This window comes from Oncorhynchus masou, chromosome 17, assembly GCF_036934945.1.
Source record: "Oncorhynchus masou masou isolate Uvic2021 chromosome 17, UVic_Omas_1.1, whole genome shotgun sequence".
Classification (NCBI taxonomy): Eukaryota; Metazoa; Chordata; class Actinopteri; order Salmoniformes; family Salmonidae; genus Oncorhynchus; species Oncorhynchus masou.
In genome coordinates this window covers 23,552,842-23,573,148 of record NC_088228.1, presented here as the reverse complement: position 1 = coordinate 23,573,148, position 20,307 = coordinate 23,552,842, and the positions used below count along the sequence as shown (strand labels likewise).

The window sequence follows — 20,307 nt, the reverse complement described above, 5'->3', positions numbered from 1 at the left end:
ATTCCAGGGTTTTTCTTTATTTTTTATTATTTTCTACATTGTAGAATAATAGTGAAGACATCAAAACTATGAAATATATATATATATACACATAGTACATTTTGTACTGCTCCACAAGCAGCTGAATATAATAGGAATAAGTTAAGTAAGTCAACTCACAATATACTTTCGTATCATCTGACTGAACACGTCTTTAACCCTCCCTCCCGTTCTGTTAGCTATTCCATTAGGACGTGCCATTGTTCCACATGCAGCCTTTTTCCAGACAGGAGTATAGATCTGAGCTTGAGTGAAAAACTCTCATATGGACAATTCAAGAATTGTAGTGGTTACCAGGTACATGCACAGATAGGAGTCTCCCTGTGCCAATGTAACAGTATTGCTTCCGTCCCTCTCCTCGCTCTAACCTGGGCTCGAACCAGGGACCCTCTGCACACAACGACAACAGTCACCCTCAAAGCATCGTTACCCATTGCTCCACAAAAGCCACGGCCCTTGCAGAGCAAGGGGAACAACTTCTACAAGGTCTCAGAGCAGTTGACGTCGCCGATTGAAACACTATTAGCACGCACCACCACTAAATAGCTAGCTATTTAGTGGTGGTGCGTGCTAATAGCCATTTCACATTGGTTACAAATTTGCCCTCCCACTCGCCAAGTGCCCTTTTGGGTGGTGGTATATATGTATATACGGACACCTGCTCGTCGAACATCTCAGTTGGTACCCACTTTGCTGCTACGACAGCCTTCAGTCTTCTGGGAAGGCTTCCCATTAGATGTTGGAATATTGCTGCAGGGACTTGCTTCCATTCAGTCACAAGAGCATTAGTGAGGTCAGGCACTAAATTTGGGTGACTAGGCCTGGCTCGTAGTCGCCGTTCCAATTCATCCCAAAGGTGTTCGATGGGGTTGAGGTCAAGGCTCTGTGCAGGCATTTGCTCCAGAGTCCAATGGCGGTGAGCTTTACACCACTCCAGCCGACGCTTGCATTGCGCATTGTGATCTTAGGCTTGTGTGTGGCTGCTCGTCTATGGAAACTAATTTAGTGAAACTCCTGATGAGCAGTTATTGTGCTGAAGTTGCTTCCAGAGGCAGTTTGGAACTTGGTAGTGAATGTTGCAACCAAGGACAAACAATTTTTACGCATTTCAACACTCGGCGGTCCCGTTCTGTGAGCTTGTGTGAACTACCACTTTGCCAGTTGTTCCTTCTAGAAGTTTCGACTTCACAATTACGGCACTTACAGTTGACCCGAGGCAGCTCTAGCAGGGCCAAAATTTGACTAACTGACTTGTTGAAAGGTGGAATCCTATGACGGTGCCACGTGAAAGTCATTAAGCTCTTCATTAAGTCCATTATACTGCTAATGTTTGTCTATGGAGATGGTATGGCTGCGTGCTTGATTTTATACACCTGTCAGCAATGGGTGTGGCTGAAGGGGTGTCCACATACTTTTATATATATTGTGTATGTTATGAATTGCAGCCTTTTTTTAATTTCAAGCACCTGCCCTCTGAATGGTCTCTGCATGGCCCTGGTGGCAGGGGTGGAAAACGTACCCAACTGCCATACCTGAGGAAAAGTACTTTTCAAGTATCAAAAGTAAATGTAATTTCAAAGTATACATAAGTATCAAAAGTATAAATAATTTCAAATTCATTTTTTATTTTACGGGGAGCCAGGGGCACATTCCAACACTCAGACATAATTTACAAATTAAGCATTTGTTTTTGGTTAATCCGCCAGATCAGAGGCATGATCTCTTGACAAGTGTGTGAAATTGATCATTTTCCTGTCCTCTTAAGCATTCAACATGAAACGAGTAAAAGATACATTATTTTCTTTAGGAATGTAGTGAAGTAAAAGTAAAAATTGTCAAAAAAATCAGTTGTAAGAACACATACCCCCCAAAACTACTTAAGTAGTACTTTAAAGTATTTTTACTTCAGTACTTCACACCACTGCCTGGTGGTTAATCACCTGGCTACTGTACCTACACTCCACTACTCCACTATCAGTCTATAAGAAGCATTCTTAAACTTTTGGTAGGATTTAAAAAAAATGCATTTAACTAGGCAAGTCAGTTAAGAACAAATTTTTATTTTCAATGACAGCCTAGGAACAGTGGGTTAACTGCCTGTTCAGGGGCAGAACGACAGATTTGTACCTTGTCAGCTTGGGGATTTGAACTTGGGGATTTGAACTTGCAACCTTTTGGTTACTAGTCCAAAGTTGGACCAGGTTAGCCCTAACCACTAGGCTACCCTGCCACCCCGGATACAGTAATACACTAAGCTTTGGAAATACAGAATTTGCTGTCGAGGCAATGATTGTGTGTGGCCCTAAAAAAAGTACAATTAGTTCTCAACTAAATAATAATGTACTTCCTTTCGATGAACATAACAGCATATTTTACCATACATCAAGCCACATTTCCTGAAAGTTACTTCAATTTAATGTAATTTGTTGCAGTTTTGGAAAAAGAGCCTCGGCATCTTAGCATGCATCATCTGTCGCCTTCAGCCAGCTAACTGATTATATGCTGCAGCCTGTTTAGTAATCTTCATTCAAGGGGAAAATATGAAGAGAGAATGCTATTGCGATGTGAATCTGAGCAGTCGTGGTTTGCTGGACACGGGCCAAATTTGAATGCGAGATGATAAACATTTTCTGCAATCTGGCTCTGTTGCGCTTAATGCAGCTCCTATCTGCTTGTGGAGAAATTGGTACATGCTGAATAATTTATGGGTTCAAGAGGCTGCAAAAGTCTGCAGCACCACAGATAAATCCATTCCTGATGGTGTCAAACACACAACAAAGGCAGAGAGGGTATGTGTGTGTACTGTGTGTGTCTGTGCGTGTATGTCTGTGGGAGAACGTGTGTGACTGCATGCATGTGAGTTTGTGATAAGAGGTTTTAAAAGACAACAGTTGAAGAAGGGAGAATATGATCTCACGGGAGAGAAGGTGGGAGAGAGAGGGGGAGTAAAGTGGAAAAGAGCTGAAAAGATGGAGGGAGGTGTGTTTAATGAAAGATACTCACCTGTCCTGCCCTGGAGGTTTCACACACAATGATCTCATCATCTCTTGCTATGTAGGGAGCGTTGTCATTTACATCCAACACCTGGATTGTTATAGGAACATGGCTGACGAGACTCGGATTGTCTGAAAACAACAAACAAAAAAACTGAATTAAAAAGAACACTTATATTGCATAGCTACTGTCTGTATAAAACACTAAACACATCTAATAACCCCCTATGTCAAACAAATCTAAAAAGCACATCACAAGCCATAGTTACGTTACAGCTCAGATTTGTATGTAATGTTTATGGTAGTAATTTATTTAAATTTGTCTACTCGGTAAGAAAAGCACCACTTATTTTAAAATTAGGAATCCAATGTGCCATTTGTTTATTTCTGTGTTTACGTGACTAATGCTACTACTTTTTGGAAAATGTGTTGTATACGTTATTCTAAAATGGATTAAATAGTTGTTTTCCCTCAATCTACACACAATACCTCATAATGACAAAGCAAAAAAATGTTTTGCATTTGTTGCAAATGTTTTCAAAATAAAAAATGTATATTACGTTTACATAAGTATTCAGACCATTTACTCATCTTTGGCAGTGATTACAGCCTCGAGTCTTCTTGGGTATGACGCTACAAACTGGGCACACCTGTATTTGGGAAGTTTCTCACAATCTTCTCTACAGATCCTCTCAAGCTCTGTGATGTCGGATGGGGAGCGTCGCTGCACAGCTATTTTCAGGTCTCTTCAGAGAGGTTAGATTGGGTTCAAGTCCAGGCTTTGGCTGGGCCAATGAGGGACATTGAGACTTGTCCAAAAGCCACTCCTGCGTTGTCTTGTCTATGTGTTTAGGGTCGTTGCCCTGTCCTGAAGGTGAAACGTCGCCCCAGTCTGAGATCCTGAGCGCTCAGGGGAAGGTTTTCATCAAGCATCGCTCTGTACTTTGCTTCATTCATCTTTCCCTTGATCCTGACTCGTCTCCCAGGCCCTGCCGCTAAAAAAACATCACCACAGCATGATTCTGCCACCACCATGCTTCACCGTAGGAATTGTATTGGCCAGGTGATGAGCAGAGCCTGGTTTCCTCCAGACGTGACACTTGGCATTCAAATACTTCAATCTTGGTTTCATCAGACCAGAGAATCTTGTTTCTCATTGTCCGAGAGTCTTTCAGGTGCAAATTCCAAGCAAGCTGTCATTTTCCTTTTCCTGAAGAGTAGCTTCCATCTGGCCACTACCATAAAGGCCTGATTGGTGGAATGCTGTAGTGACAGTTGTCCTTCTAGAAGGTTCTCCCATCTCCACAGAATAACCCTGGTATTTGTCAGAGTGACCACCTGGGTCCCTTCCTTGACCAAGGCCCTTCTACCCTGATTGCTCAGTTTGGTTGGGCGGCCAGGAAGAGTCTTGGTGGTTCCAAACTTCTTCCATTTAAGAATGATGGAGACCACTGTGTTCTTCGGGACCTTCAATAATGCAGACATTTTTTGTTACCTTTCGCCAGATCTGTGCCTCTACACAATCCTGTCTTGGAGCGCTACCGACAATTCCTTTGACCTCATGTCATCTGTGGGACCTTATATAGACACGTGTATGCCTTCCCAAATCATGTCCAATTAATTGACTTTACCCCAGGTGGACTCCAATCTAGTTGTAGTAACATCTCAAGGATGATCAATGGAAACAGGATGTACTTGATCTAAACTTCGATTCTCATAGCAAAGGGTCTGAATACTGATTTAGGTCATGTATTTCAGTTTCTTTTTGTTTGTACATTTGCAAACATTTCTAAAAACCTGTTTTCACTTTGTCATTATGGGGTAGTGTGCGTAGAATGATGAGAAAATAATAATATTTAATCCATTTTAGAACAAGGCTGTAATGCAACAAAATGTGGAAAAAGTGAAGAGGTCTGAATACTTTGCTAATGGACTGTATATACAGTTGAAGTCGGAAGTTTACATACGCCTTAGCCAAATACATTTATACTCAGTTTTTCACAATTCCTGACATTTAATCCTAGGAAAAATTCCATGTCTTAGGTCAGTTAGGATCACCACTTTATTTTAAGCATGTGAAATGTCAGAATAATAGAAGAGCGAATGATTCATTTCAGCTTTTATTTCTTTCATCGCATTCTAGTGGGTCAGAAGTTTACATACACTCAATTAGAAATTAGTAGCATTGCCTGTTAAATTGGTTGACTGAGGTTTGTAGGCCTCCTTGCTCTCACACAAAATGTGTTCTGCCCACACATTTTCTATAGGATTGAGGTCATAGCTTTGTGATGGCCACTCCAATACCTTGACTTTGTTGTACTTAAGCCATTTTGCCACAACTTTGGAAATATGCTTGGGTAATTGTCCATTTGGAAGACCCATTTTTGAGCAAGCTTTAACATCCTGACTGATGTCTTGAGATGTTGCTTCAATATATCCACATAATTTTCCTACCTTATGATTTTGTGAAGTGCACCAGTCCCTCCAGCAGTAAAGCACCCCCACAACATGATGCTGCAACCCCCGTGCTTCACGGTTGGGATGGTGTTCTTCGGCTTGCAAGCCTCCCCCTTTTTCCTCCAAACATAACAATGGTCATTATGGCCAAAAAGTTCTATATTTGTTTCATTAGACCAGAGGACATTTCTCCAAAAAGTACAATCTTTGTCCACAAGCTACTTGCAATTGCAAACCGTAGTCTGGCTTTTTAATGGCGGTTTTGGAGCAGTGGCTTCTTTCTTGCTGAGCGGCCTTTCAGGTTATGTCAATATAGGACTATTTTTTTACCGGTTTAATCCAGCATCTTCACAAGGTCCTATGCTGGTGTTCTGGGATTGATTTGCACTTTGCACACCAAAACTCGTTCATCTCTAGGAGACGGAACGCGTCTCCTTCCTGAGCGGTATGACGGCTGCTTGGTCCCATGGTGTTTATACTTCCATACTATTGTTTGTACAGATGAATGTGGTACCTTTAGGCGTTTGGAAATTGCTCCAAAGGATGAACCAGACTTTTTCTGAGGTCTTGGCAGATTTCTTTTGATTTTCCCATGATGACATGCAAAGAAGCACTGAGGTTGAAGGTAGGCCTTGAAATACATCCACAGGTACACCTCCAATTGACTCAAAATATGTAAATTAGCTTATCAGAAGCTTCTAAAGCCATGACATCATTTTCTGGCATTTTCTAAGCTGTTTAAAGGCACAGTCAACATAGCGTATGTAAACTTCTGACCCACTGGAATTATAAGTGAAATAATCTGTCTGTAAATACTTGTTGGAAAAATGACTTGTGTCATGCACAAAGTAGATGTCCTTACCGACTTGCCAAAACTATGGTTTGTTAACAAGACATTTGTGGAGTGGTTGAAAAATGAGTTTTAATGACTCCAACCGAAGTGTATGTAAACTTCCGACTTCAACTGTATATATTTCTGTCCAATGTTCATGTCAGGCACTTTTAGCGCATGTGATGTTCATCCCTCTTTTGTCTCCATCAATTAAGGTTCCACTCCCACTGAGCCTCCATCCATTGGTATATCTTGTGTTTGTCTGTGTCCTAAGGTTCGCCATGTTACCTGCGACACTTGAAAGGTGACCCGGTCACTTAACTATACTATACTCCCTTTCATCATTGGATAAGAACCGACAGCTGCCACTTCACATTCTGTCACTTGTGGATTACATACACACATCTGATCCACTACCACACAGACTTAAGGGTTCCTTGAGGATCAAATCAAATGTTATTTGTGCCGAATACAAAAGGTGTAGACGTTACAGTGACATGCTTACTTACAAGCCCTTAACCAACAATGCAGTTTTAAGAAAATATAGTTAAGAAAATATGTACTAAATTAACTAAAGTAAAAATAAATAAAGGAACACAATAACATAACAATAACGAGGCTATATACAAGGGGTACCGGTACTGAGTCAATGTGCGAGGTACAGGTTAGTCGAGGTAATTTGTACATGTTTGATAGGGGTAAAGTGACTACGCATTGATAATAAACAGCGAGTAGCAGCAGTGTAAAAACAAAGGGGGTGGGGGGGTTCAATGCAAATAGTCTGTGTGGCCATTTGATTAATTGTTCAGCAGTCTTATGGCTTGGGGGTAGAAGCTGTCAGGGATAGGGGGCAGTATTCGGAAGTTCGGATGACTGACATGCCCAAAGTAAACTGCCTGTTACTCAGGCCCAGAAGCTAGGATATGCATAATTGGAAGTTTGGATAGAAAACACTCTAATTCTAAAACTGTTAAAATAATGTCTGTGAGTATAACAGAACTGATATGGCAGGCAAGAACTTGAGGAGAATCCATCCAGAATGTTTTTGTTGTTGAGGTGACCACCCATTGAAATGCCTGTCTATGGAAAAATCAAAGGAGATCCTGCCAGATTGCAGGTCCTATGGCTTCCAGTCAACGGTCTTTAGAAAGGGTTTCACGAGCCTCCCGGGTGGGGCAGTGGTCTAGGGCACTGCATCACAGTGCTAGCTGTGCCACCAGAGACTATGGGTTCAAGCCCAGAACTAGGTGCACAATTGGCCTAGTGTTGTCCAGGTTAGGGAGGGTTTGGCTGGTCGGGATATCCTTGACCCATTGCGCACTAGTGACTCCTGTGGCGGGCCAGGCACAGTGCTCGCTAACCAGATCGCCAGGTGCACGGTGTTTCCTCTGACACATTGGTGCGGCTGGCTTCCAGGTTGGATGCACGCTGTGTTAAGAAGCAATGCGGCTTGGTTGGGTTGTGTTTCGGAGGACGCATGGCTTTCGACCTTTGTCTCTCCCAAGCCCATATGGGATTTGCAGTGATGAGACAAGATAGTAACTACTAACAATTGGATACGATGAAATTGGGGAGAAAAGGGGGTAAAATAAAAAATGAAAAACATCTGAAGGATTTCAGGCTTGTTTTTTAGAATTTGTAGTTTCTCAAGGTGGCTCTCATTTTGACTGTAGTCTTGTGGCGCGTGTGCATGAGGGCTCGCACTTCGTTATTTATCTCCGATATTGAACACACTATTCTCCGTCTTAATAAATTGTATCATTTATTTACATATTAGGGTACCTGAGGATTGATTAGAAATGTTGTTTGACTTGTTTGGATGAAGTTTATTGGTAACTTTTGGGATTCCTTTGTATGCATTTTGAACGAGTGGAACAGGTGGATTACTGAATCAAGCACGCCAACTAAATTACTTTTTTTGGGATATAAAGGATTTTATCGAACAAAACTACCATTTGTTTTATAGCTTGACTGTTCAATATTACACATTTTTTATTTTGAATTTCTCACTCTGCAATTTCACCGGATGTTCTCGAAGTGGGTCGCTAGCGGCAGGTCTAGCCAAAAGAGGTTTTAAGGAGCCTCTGGACCTAGATTTGGAGCTCTGGTACCGTTTGCCATGCGGTAGCAGAGAAAACAGTCTATGACTTGGGTGACTGGAGTCTTTGACAATTTCTTGGGCCTTCCTCTGACACCGCATAGTACATAGGAGATGCTCTCAATGGTGCAGCTGTAGAACAATTTTTTTCAAATTATTTTTGTGTACCCCCCCCCCCCCCTTCCCAATTTCGTGACATCCAATTGGTAGTTGTCCCATCGCTGCTCCCATACGGACTCGGGAGAGGCGAAACACAACCTGGAAGCCAGCCACACCAATGTGTCGAAGGAAACGCCATACAACTGGCGGCACAAGTCAGCGTGCATGCGCCTGCCTGCCACCAGGAGTAATATAACCTAAAACACAAGGTTTTGACTTATATCGGCTTGAAAATCTATCGCAAGACTTGAAAATCCCTGTCTAGCAATGATCAACAACCAACTTGACAGAGATTGAATATTTTTTTTGTACAATCCAGGTGTGCAAAGCTCTTATAGACTTACCCAGAAAGTAAATTTGATATTTCTGTACTTCATTTTTAATAAATTTGCAAACATTTCTATAACTATGTTTTCACTTAATCATTATGAGGTATTGTGCATAGATGGGTGAGAGAAAATCTATTTAATCCAGTTTGAATTCAGGCTGTAACACAACAAAATGTGGAATAAGTCAATAGGTATTTTTTTCGAGGCCACTGTACACTATGAAGGCACTGTACACTATGAGGCCACTGTACACTATGAAGGCACTGTACACTATGAAGGCACTGTACACTATGAAGGCACTGTACACTATGAAGGCACTGTACACTATGAGTCCACTGTACACTATGAGGCCACTGTACACTATGAAGGCACTGTACACTATGAAGGCACTGTACACTATGAAGGCACTGTACACTATGAGTCCACTGTACTCTATGAAGGCACTGTACACTATGAGGCCACTGTACACTATGAAGGCACTGTACACTATGAAGGCACTGTACACTATGAAGGCACTGTACACTATGAAGGCACTGTACACTATGAAGGCACTGTACACTATGCACTATATGTATAGTGTTTATGTAAGTCATGAATCCCTCATTAACATACACCAGTCTCCAGAAAGGTGCGGACTGGTTTTCCCATTAATTATGGTGACTTAACATCATCAGCACAGTGTCAGCTGACATTTATCAGTGGCTAGTTCAGTCCATTAGCTGAACAGTATTGTGCGGAAAAGGGTAAAGGAAAGGGTAATTGCTTAGATAAGCATCAGTGGAAAAAGAGAGGGAAAAGAAAAAATGATTGACCCGACCACCTTCAGCATCACACTATGATGTTACACGCAGCCCTGGCATCAATCCCAGAAGCCACTGCTAGCTGTTCATTTTGGTGAGCCATGTGTTTAATACTGATACATATTATTAAAGTGACATAATGCATTCAAGCAGGGTCATGAGCATATTTATCCTCCATTTTGAAAGCCATGATAAAGTAATGGTATTTGAAAGAGAAATAAGGGAAGATGATCCTCTGTGTATTATGGTACTTACCAACCTCTGATGCCATCACAGTGATGTTGTGCCAGGCCACATCCTCTCTGTCCAGACTCCGGGTTGTTTTGATCACCCCGTTATTCAAACCAATTGTGAAATACACCTGCTCCTCTTCACTGTGGTCTATAAAATACCTACATGTAGCAGAGGGAACAATTAAAATAACTTAATTCATTCTATTTGAATTTAATTGAATTAAAAATCAGATGATGCTGTTGTATCTCTCGTTCAAAACATATCTGACTTTCAACATGCATAGGTAGAAGCTTTGTGTAATGTCTGCTTCCAACTCACACCCTCATCCACCTAGATCCTCTGAACGCAGCTCACTCTCCAGATCCCAATCACCAGTTCATACACCTGTATGTCATTATCACACACTATTTAGTTCAGTTCTTTGCACCCCATCACTGTGAGGTATTATTTGTTTTGTGACACACATCTTTCGTGTTGCTGTTTTTCCCCTGATTTACGCCTCCCGTGCATGATAGTCTTTTCCTTCCTCACTAACGACGCCTATTCCTTATTGGATTTCCTGTTATCTACATATTGCCTGATCTCCCGGACTACGTTACTAGCCTTTTCCCAGCCTGTACTGTTGCCCTTTTGGACCCTCTAAGTATGACCTTCTGCCTCCTCCTGTGGTCCTTTGCATTTAACACCTGCTGCGCCCTGCGTTTGAAACCAGCTCTCTGTCTCCCCTCATGTTCATTACACTTGGATTCTTGTGATGGTGTTTTAAATGCTCACAAAATGTCAGCCACATGCATGTAATTTACCTTACAGGGCTTTTGGTACTGTCAGGGTCCTGAGCCGTCACAGTGCCGACCTCTGTTCCCACGGGGGAGTTCTCGTATACATCCATGATGTAATAGTCTTTGGAAAAGACAGGCGGCTCATCCACGTCTCCAATGATGATCCGGAGGGTGGTGGTGTCTTTGAAGGCACCCAGGTGGGAGAAGCGTGGGTCCCGGTGTGTGTTCACTCCTTCTATGTGAAGCGTGTGGACTTTCCTCTTCTCATAGTTCAAAGGCTGCGGAGGAAACCAGAAAGCAATCCTCTTTTCAAAGTAGTGCTTTTTTTGTCCCGTTTCTGCTAGTATTTGAGAAGGTACGTGGTAACAATGGGTACTTACTAATAGTATTTAACATTTGGTTACCTCCTGACATATTTATTAGGCAATTATGTAATTACCATATTATCTGATTTCCCAGGATATCCTTAACTAACCTGTACCCCTGCACATTGACTGGTACTCCCTGTATATAGCCTCCTTATTGTTATTTTATTGTGTTACTTTAAAAAAAATATAGATATATTTTAATTTAGTAAATATTTTCTTAGCTCTATTTTCTTAACTGCATTGTTGGTTAAGGGCTGTAAGTAAAAGCATTTCACAGTAAGGTCTACATCCGTTGTATTCAGCGCATGTGACAAATATATTTTTTAACTGATTTTGATATCCATCTTTAAAAAAGGGGACTATTACATGAACCATAAGCACAGGTGTTGTTGTTGTGATGGAATGAAGGGGAGCACTGTACTGTACCAGTCTTAGTGATATGATGCCTTCCTTCTGGTCAGTGTCTGTAGTGATGGAGAACATGGCCTTCCCCTCTGCATTGGTTATGCTGTACCTCATCTCTGCATTAACGCCCAAATCTTCATCATTGGCTTTAATTTTTCCCACAGCTTTTCCAATCTGAGCAGACTCTGGAACGTACAGCTGGTAGTTTTCTTTAATGGGAGGAGCACATGAATAAGCAAGAGGTTATTATCTTAGCATGTATGATAAAGCATTTATGAGTAGATGGAGGAATAATTAGCCTACTGTTTATGCATACCAGCTAGCTGTAAATGTGAATACATTGGTTAATTCATCACATTTCCTGCCTGCTTGCAATGCAAAGATCATCTACACACTGCATCATGCTTGTATCACTTACAGCCGCACCCACGTTAGCAAAACATCTATTATAGGCTACAACTTTAGAAGTAACATTTGGCTGTGCAATACACATCAACAGAATCCCTGATTATATGATTTTACTTACACTACATTACTCACGGTACAAGCATCTTTGTGTTTTGAACTCCTATATAGCATTCGATATAGCGCTATATAAATATTGTGTTTTATTACAGCAGATAATCCATCTGTAAGGACAAACAGTGAGGTATAAAAACAAACAGTAAGACGTCTGTCTACATACTCTGGGGGAATTTAGGAGGATTGTCATTGACGTCTGTCAGTGTGACATTGATGGTGGTGGAGCCTGACAACCCACCCACCGAGCCGGCCATGTCTTTGGCTTGGACCACCACAGAGTACCGTTCCCTGGCCTCTCTGTCCATGTTGGATAGGGCTGTCCTGATGACACCTGGGTAATGGTAAGACAAGAATGCTCATTATATCACACAAATAATCATAAATAAACATGGTCTGTTAGAGTAGATACTGTATGTATTGATGATGATAATAAAAATAATAATAATTTGGTGGGTGCTTATTATATTTGTCCTGTTTCACACATGTATGAATACGCATGTATGAATTGTAAATTCGTTTTTTTGCATATCCCATCTCTCCCTGAGACACCTCTCGGATAGTGGGGTCACAGCCAGGGTCTAGCAGCCGTGGACAATCAGATATTTTCTTCCTCAACAACATTGTTCCAATTCCAATCTTGGATGGATAAGATGCCGGTCACTCAGGTTGAAGGCAAGAAAAGAAACTGACTTGTTGTACAAGAGAAGGAACATTGATTTCTTCAAATTGAGTATCACTTCACATTAATAAATCATTCATAAAGGGTTTCTAAATTCAGCCATAATTACAACCAGCTTTAATACAATGTTCGTCAAAAAACCCTAATGTCTCCATCCCTATGCTTCACCCCTGTGCTGGTTCATTACCCCATTTGATATGCAAACACATAAGCAAGCTTGGCTTACCCCTCTCTGAACTATCAGCTTGCCACCCCCTCCTCTCCTACCTCCTCTCCCTTCAGCTCGACCCGCACCTAAACACCGTGCTCTGGCCAGAGGCACTGCTATGCCGCATTTCTCGCTTCACAGCGTTACCAAGGAGAATCCCATCTGCCCTAATCTTACCCTGAAGACTGAACAAGGGCTAGAAGGAAAAGAGAACAGATTGACCATACTGTACATTGTGCACCTGTACAAGAGGAAGGCCAAGGGGACAACAGCCAAGACATAGCTCACTCAGTACTGAAAGCAAGGTGTACTCGGTGGAACATTGTCTGGAACAACCACCACTAAACGGAAGAACACAGGGTCTGACATGCCATAGTTAACTGCGGGTGGTGTCACACTGTGGGGGTTAACTAGTTATTCTGGAACACTCAGGCATTTGTCAGTTATTGGGATCACATGGATTACGGTAAGACGACTCGTCTCAAAGAAGGTTTATTTCCCAAGCTTTTTGAGATGTGATAACCTTAATTGAAAATACGAGTCAACCCATCCCCCACACATCGAATCAATGAATGTGTGGATTAACCAGTCCGGACATATTGGATCTTTGCCCTATATGTTTATCAGGATAATTAGTACAGTATGTCTTGTCAACGAGTACAGTGACATTCAATGGACAGACAAAGAGCAGGATACGCTTACTCAGAACAGAAAGGAGATAGCATTTTAGAGCACCTGCGTGAAATGGCTTCACTCCAATGTATGAATGAGTCCTTATAACTTATTTGATTGTCCTTCACATTTTGTAGCAGTTACATCAGTCTGCTTTTTACCCTATGTATCCACACTTCAAAAGACCAAGGTTAGCCTACAAGTACATACTTATCGACAAGCTCCCAGTCATTTGTTGGGTGAACCACAACGTTTCAGCATCACTGTGCCATCTTCAGGGGTAATGTCATGAATGCTTGAACCAGGTTATGTAGATAATAGTGAGGGGTGTGTCATAGTCATTAGGGTGATGTGAATGAAAACAACGTAGCTGATAAAAGACAACATTTACAGACTGTTGAATATATTAGGCTATTGTTATCATGTTGCAACATAATTAGATATTGTACATAGTAATAGCATCAACTTACATTATTATTTACATACCGATTATTTTATTTAATATACCTATTACATATTTCATTTCATCTTTGTTAGATGTAATCTTTTGGTTCAGCCGTAATGCATGATAATTGTTGATGATGATCATTATGCATTACGCTTCAATCAAAAGATCACATGCTACAAAGAAGAAATGAAATGAAATGGAAACAATGTAGCAGTGTGATAACAATAGCCTAATATATTCAACAATCTGTAAACTATTGTCTTACTATGGTGATGAGAATGAACAAAAATGTAACAATGACACACCCCTCATTATTGTCACTGGGTGCACTAATTGCACTGTTTGTCTACATAACCTGGTTCAAGCATTCATGACATTACCCCTGAAGATGGCACAGTGATGCTGAAACGTTGTGGTTCACCCAATAAATGACTGGGAGCTTGTCGATAAGTATGTACTTGTAGGCTAACCTTGGTCTTTTTTTATTTAACTAGGCAAGTCAGTTAAGAACAAATTCTTATTTACCATGACGGCCTGCCTCAGCCAAACCCCAACCATGCTGGGCCAATTGTGCGCAGCCCTATTGGACTACCAATCACGGCTGGTTGTGATACAGTCTGGAAAGATACCAGGGTCTGTAGTGATGCCTCTAGCACTGAGATGTAGAGCCTTAGACCAGTGCGCCACTCAGGAGCCCAAATTACTGGGAGCTTGTAAAAGAGAGTCACACACTATAATTTCTTTCTATAGCATACAGTTTACTCGCCGTTAGTCGGCACCTCGACCAGCGTTTTTTGGGTGTGTGCGCCAGCTCATGCTTTTTATCAGTATACTTATACAACCATGAAGGCACTGAAATACAGCCTCCCAAGGCTACAGTTAAATTACTGTATATTGTAACAAAACAAATAAAAAAGGTTTTTAGAAAACCTTACCAATGCTATGGTGTATCTTATGGGCAACACAGGGTTGTTTTCCTTTCAGAAACTAAAATACTCTGTCGCTGAATTTTCAACAAATGACTTGGTGTTCTTTAATGAATGAATGAATGAACAAATGAATGAATGAATGGCGAGAAAATGAGAGAAAGAAAAACATGCTAACAGATAGCTCAACCTGCCAGAACAAATGAATACAGAGAAGTGTTTCGCCCCAGAGAATGTCATAGAGATTGCACCAAACACATTGTGGCCACAAACCACCTGCCTGGACAAGTAAGTTCAGCTGTCAACACACCAAAACCACAATAATGCTTAAAAGCCTCTCAGTATTCAGCCAGTGGAAGAAGAACAAAAATAGTCTGAACATGAATACACTGAATTTAGCCCGACCAAATAACAGAATTCAGCAAATGAATTATATTCTGGTCTCTCTCCATTCTCATTCTGTCCAGGTTAAGGAATTACCATAGAACCAATTTGTTCAGCTTCCATTCTCATTATATGGGAACAATTAGTGCTGGGAATTGCCAGGGACCTCATGATATGATATGATCAACGATTCGGTGCCAATACAATATGTATTGTGATTCTCAGAATTTGAGATATTGTATTGTAATACAATACTGTGAGTTTATATGCAATACTGTGAGTTTATATGTTTATATGCTGTAGAGGGACAAGAGAGGGCCATGAGAAAATTCACTTTGATCAGTCATGGAAATAAAAGTGCTGAAAACGAACTGGCTCCCTATTTTTTGTTGTTGAATTTTACCCCCTATTCGTAGTATCCAATTGTTAGTAGTTATTATCTTGTCTCATCGCTAAAACTCCTGTACGGGCCCAGGAGAGACGAAGGTCAAATGCCATGCATCCTCCGAAACACAACCCAATCAAGCCACACTGCTTCTTAACACAGCGCACATCCAACCCGGAAGCCAGCCACACCAATGTGTTGGAGGAAACACTGTGCACCTGGTGACCTGGTTAGCGTGCACTGCGCCCAGCCCGCCACAGGAGTCGCTCGTGCGCAATGAGACAAGGATATCCCTACCGGCCAAGCCCTCCCTAACCCGGACGACGCTAGGCCAATTGTGCGTCGCCCCACGGACCTCCTGGTCACGACCGGCTGCAACAGAACCTCGGCGCGAACCCAGAGTCTCTGGTGGCATGGCTAGCACTACGATGCAGTGCCCTAGACCACTGCGACACCCGGCAGTCCTGGCTCCCTTTTAAAAAATAAGTTGGAGAACAAGCTATGAAGGAAAAATACATTTTGGTGCAGGCAAAAATAATAGTGCGATATTGTCAAAACGATATGATACGATATATCCTAAAAAATATTATTATGTAATGTATATGTGCTTATCCCCCCCCCCCCATCACTAGGAATAATGTAGTGCCACTGTGACAAGGGATAAAAGGCTGTTAGGGCCATGCTGTTGTGCTGTTTGCTTTCCAATTGACCTTGGGATTCCCCAGTCATTTCCCCTCAGCTCTCAGGGCCAGCCAGAGTTGGTGATGTGATGTCTTTGACTTTGCTCTTGACCCAGGGACTCTCAAAGGGACAGCCAAAACTGTAGTCCCTTTGCCTCTCTAAGGCACAGCCAAACTACTGTACTACAAGTCTCTTCTCCTCTGGATCCTCTGAAGAGTAGACAATGCCTACTCTGCTTATTTAGCCAAGGCAAATCAGAGTTCAGGCATGTTGTTTGATATACAGTAAGAACAATACCAATGATTGATGCAAAGCTGACATTTGCTAATAAGTATTCTAATGCAATCTGATAAAATAACATAATATTACATACAAACCGTCAGGCATTTGCCCATTGTTCCTTACAGCATATTTTGGAGATTTTTATTTAAAGATCAATATAGCTCAGTATGTTGGCTATAATGCTTTGCCAGATGGCTAGCTTCATTGGAGGGGGTGGGTGGTGAAGGAACTACTTATTAGAGAAGACTGACTGAAAATGTAAATAAATATCAAATCCAAAAGGACAGCTGGCAATTCCTTCAATTGATCAAATGTTAAAAGTTGTATAATCCCTTCTCACTTTAAAATATATACACGTATCAGCCTATCAGTACGTGGAATGGACGGTATCCCCTGACTGCGTGAAAACAAACAAAAAACCTTTCCTACTTAAAAGGCAAACGGGAAAGTTGCTGTCCTCCTTACTGTCTACCAGTGGTGTAAAGTACTAATAAAGTCATTTTTGGGGGTATCTGTAATTTATTTGACTATTTATATTTTTGACATTTATTTTTACTTCACCACATTCTTAAAGAAAATAATGTACTTTTTACTCCATACATTTTACCTGACACCCAAAAGTACTCATTACATTTTGAATGCTTACCAGGAGAGAAAAATGGTCCAATTCACACACTTATCAAGACAACACATGGTCATCCCTTCTGCCTCTGATCTGGTCGGAGACTGACTAAACACAAAAACATATTCTGTAAATGGTGTCTGTGTAACGGCGTTCTTCGTTTGTTGAATGAGAGTCGGACCGAAATGCAGCGTGTTGGTTACTCATGTTTTTTAATGAAGAAAAAAACGGAACTATACATGAAAATAACTAATAAATACAAAACAACAAAACGGAACGTGAAACCTAATTACAGCCTATCTGGTGAAACTACACAGAGACAGGAACAATCACCCACGAAATACACAGTGAAAACCAGGATACCTAAATACGGTTCCCTATCAGAGACAACAAGAATCACCTGACTCTGATTGAGAACCGCTTCAGGCAGCCAAACCTAAACTAAACACACCCCTAATCAACCACAATCCCAATGCCTACAAAAAACCCAATACGACAACACAATAACATAAACCCATGTCACACCCTGGCCTGACCAACTAATTAACTAAAACACAAAATACTAAGACCAAGGCGTGACAGAACCCACCCCCCTAAGGTGAGGACTCCCGGACGCACCTCAAAACCATAGGGAGGGTCCGGGTGGGCGTCTGTCCATGGTGGCGGTTCCGGCTCGGGACGTGGACCCCACTCCATAAATGTCATAGTTCCTCCCCTTCGCATCCTGGGATAATCCACCCTCGCCGCCGACCATGGCCTAATAGTCCTCACCCAGAAACTCACTGAACTGAGGAGTAGCTCGTGACTGAGGGGCAGCTCGGGACTGAGGGGAAGCTCGGGACTGAGGGGAAGCTCGGGACTGAGGGGAAGCCCAGCCAGGCAGTTGAATCCGGCAGATCATGGCTGGCTGGCAGTTCTGGCAGATCCTGGCTGACTGGCGGATCTGGAAGAGTCTGGTTGACTAGCAGATCTGGAAGAGTCTGGTTGACTGGCAGATCTCGAAGATCCTGGCGGATCTGGAAGATCCTGGCTAACTGGCAGATCTGGAAGAGTCTGGCTGACTGGCAGATCTGGAAGAGTCTGGCAGATCTGGAAGAGTCTGGCTGACTGGCAGATCTGGAAGAGTCTGGCTGACTGGCAGATCTGGAAGAGTCTGGTTGACTGGCAGATCTGGAAGAGTCTGGCTGACTGGCAGATCTGGAAGAGTCTGGCTGACTGGCAGATCTGGAAGAGTCTGGCTGACTGGCGGCTCTGGCTGCTCCATGCTGACTGGCGGCTCTGGCGGCTTCTTGCAGACTGACAGCTCTGACTGTTCCATGCAGACTAACAGCTTTGGCAGCTCCTTGCCGACTGGCAGCTCTTTGCAGACTGGCAGCTCCTTGCAGACTGGCAGCTCCTTGCAGACTGGCAGCTCCTTGCAGACTGGCAGCTCCTTGCAGACTGGCAGCTCCTTGCAGACTGGCAGCTCTGGCTGCCCCAAGCAGACTGACAGTTCTGGCTGCTCCATGCAGACTGGCAGCTCTAGCTGCTCCATGCAGACTGGCAACTCCTTGCAGACTGGCAGCTCCTTGCAGACTGGCAGCTCTAGCTGCTCCATGCAGACTGGCAGCTCTAGCTGCTCCATGCAGACTGGCAGCTCTAGCTACTCCATGCAGACTGGCAGCTCTAGCTACTCCATGCAGACTGGCAGCTCTAGCTGCTCCATGCAGACTGGCAGCTCAGGCTGCTCCGAACAGGCAGGAGGCTCCGGCAGCGCTGTAGAGGAGGAAGGCTCTAGAAGCGCTGAACAGGCGGGATACTCCGACAGCGCAGGAGAGGCGAGGCGCACTGTAGGCCTGATGCGTGGTGCTGGCACTGGTGGTATTGGGCCGAAGACACGCACAGGAAGCCTGGTGCGGGGAGCTGCTACCGGAGGGCTGGGGTGTGGACGTGGTACTGGATAGACCGGATCGTGCAGGTGCACTGGAGCTCTTGAGCACCGAGCCTGCCCAACTTTACCCGGTTGAATACTCTCGGGCGCCCTGTCAGTACGGCGTGGTGGAATAGCCCGCACTGGGCTATGTAGGCGAACCGGAGACACCGAGCGCAAGGCTGGTGCCATGTAAGCCGGCCCAAGGAGACGCACTGGGGACCAGATGCGTAGAGCCGGCTTCATGGCATTTGGCTCGACGCTCAATCTAGCCCGGCCGATACGCGGAGCTGAAATATACCGCACCGGGCTATGCACCCGCACTGGGGACACCATGCGCACCACTGCATAACACGGTGCCTGCCCGGTCTCTCTAGCCCCCCGGTAAGCACAGGGAGTTTGCGCAGGTCTCCTACCTGGCGTAGCCATACTCCCTGAAAGCCCCCCCCCCCCCAAGACATTTTTGGGGCTGATTCCCGGGCTTCCATCCACGTCGCCGTGCTGCCTCCTCCTCATACCAGCGCCTCTCCACTTTAGCCTCCTCTAGTTCCTCCTTGGGGTGGCGATATTCACCAGGCTGAGCCCAGGGTCCTTTTCCGTCCAGTTCTTCCTCCCATGTCCAATTCTCCAAGTGGTGCAGCCTCTCCCACTGAAGCTGCTTCTGTTGCCTCTTCTGTGGCTCCTGCCTGTTAACACGCTGCTCGGTCCGTGTGTGGTGGGTGATTCTGTAACTGCGTTCTTCGTTTGTTGAATGAGAGTCGGACCGAAATGCAGCATGTTGGTTACTCATGTTTTTTAATGAAGAAAAAACGGAACTATACATGATAATAACTAATAAATACAAAACAACAAAACGGAACGTGAAACCTAATTACAGCCTATCTGGTGAAACTACACAGAGACAGGAACAATCACCCACGAAATACACAGTGAAACCCAGGCTACCTAAATACGGTTCCCTATCAGAGACAACAAGAATCACCTGACTCTGATTGAGAACGCTTCAGGCAGCCAAACCTAAACTAAACACACCCCTAATCAACCACAATCCCAATGCCTACAAAAACCCCAATACGACAACACAATAACATAAACC

At 43.2% G+C, this 20,307-nt stretch overlaps 1 protein-coding gene across 1 annotated transcript in view; it reads right to left on the bottom strand.

The window, feature by feature from the left end:
* Positions 1-20,307, bottom strand: part of LOC135558722 (cadherin-18-like) — a 50,813-nt gene that overhangs the window by 6,100 nt on the left and 24,406 nt on the right. Inside the window, exons 4-8 of the mRNA XM_064992797.1 lie at positions 12,179-12,346; positions 11,515-11,702; positions 10,745-10,998; positions 9,963-10,099; positions 3,043-3,164 (exon numbers count right to left, since the gene is read on the bottom strand). Coding sequence (XP_064848869.1) covers positions 3,043-3,164; positions 9,963-10,099; positions 10,745-10,998; positions 11,515-11,702; positions 12,179-12,346 — 869 coding nt within the window. The remainder of the gene's footprint in view (positions 1-3,042; positions 3,165-9,962; positions 10,100-10,744; positions 10,999-11,514; positions 11,703-12,178; positions 12,347-20,307) is intronic.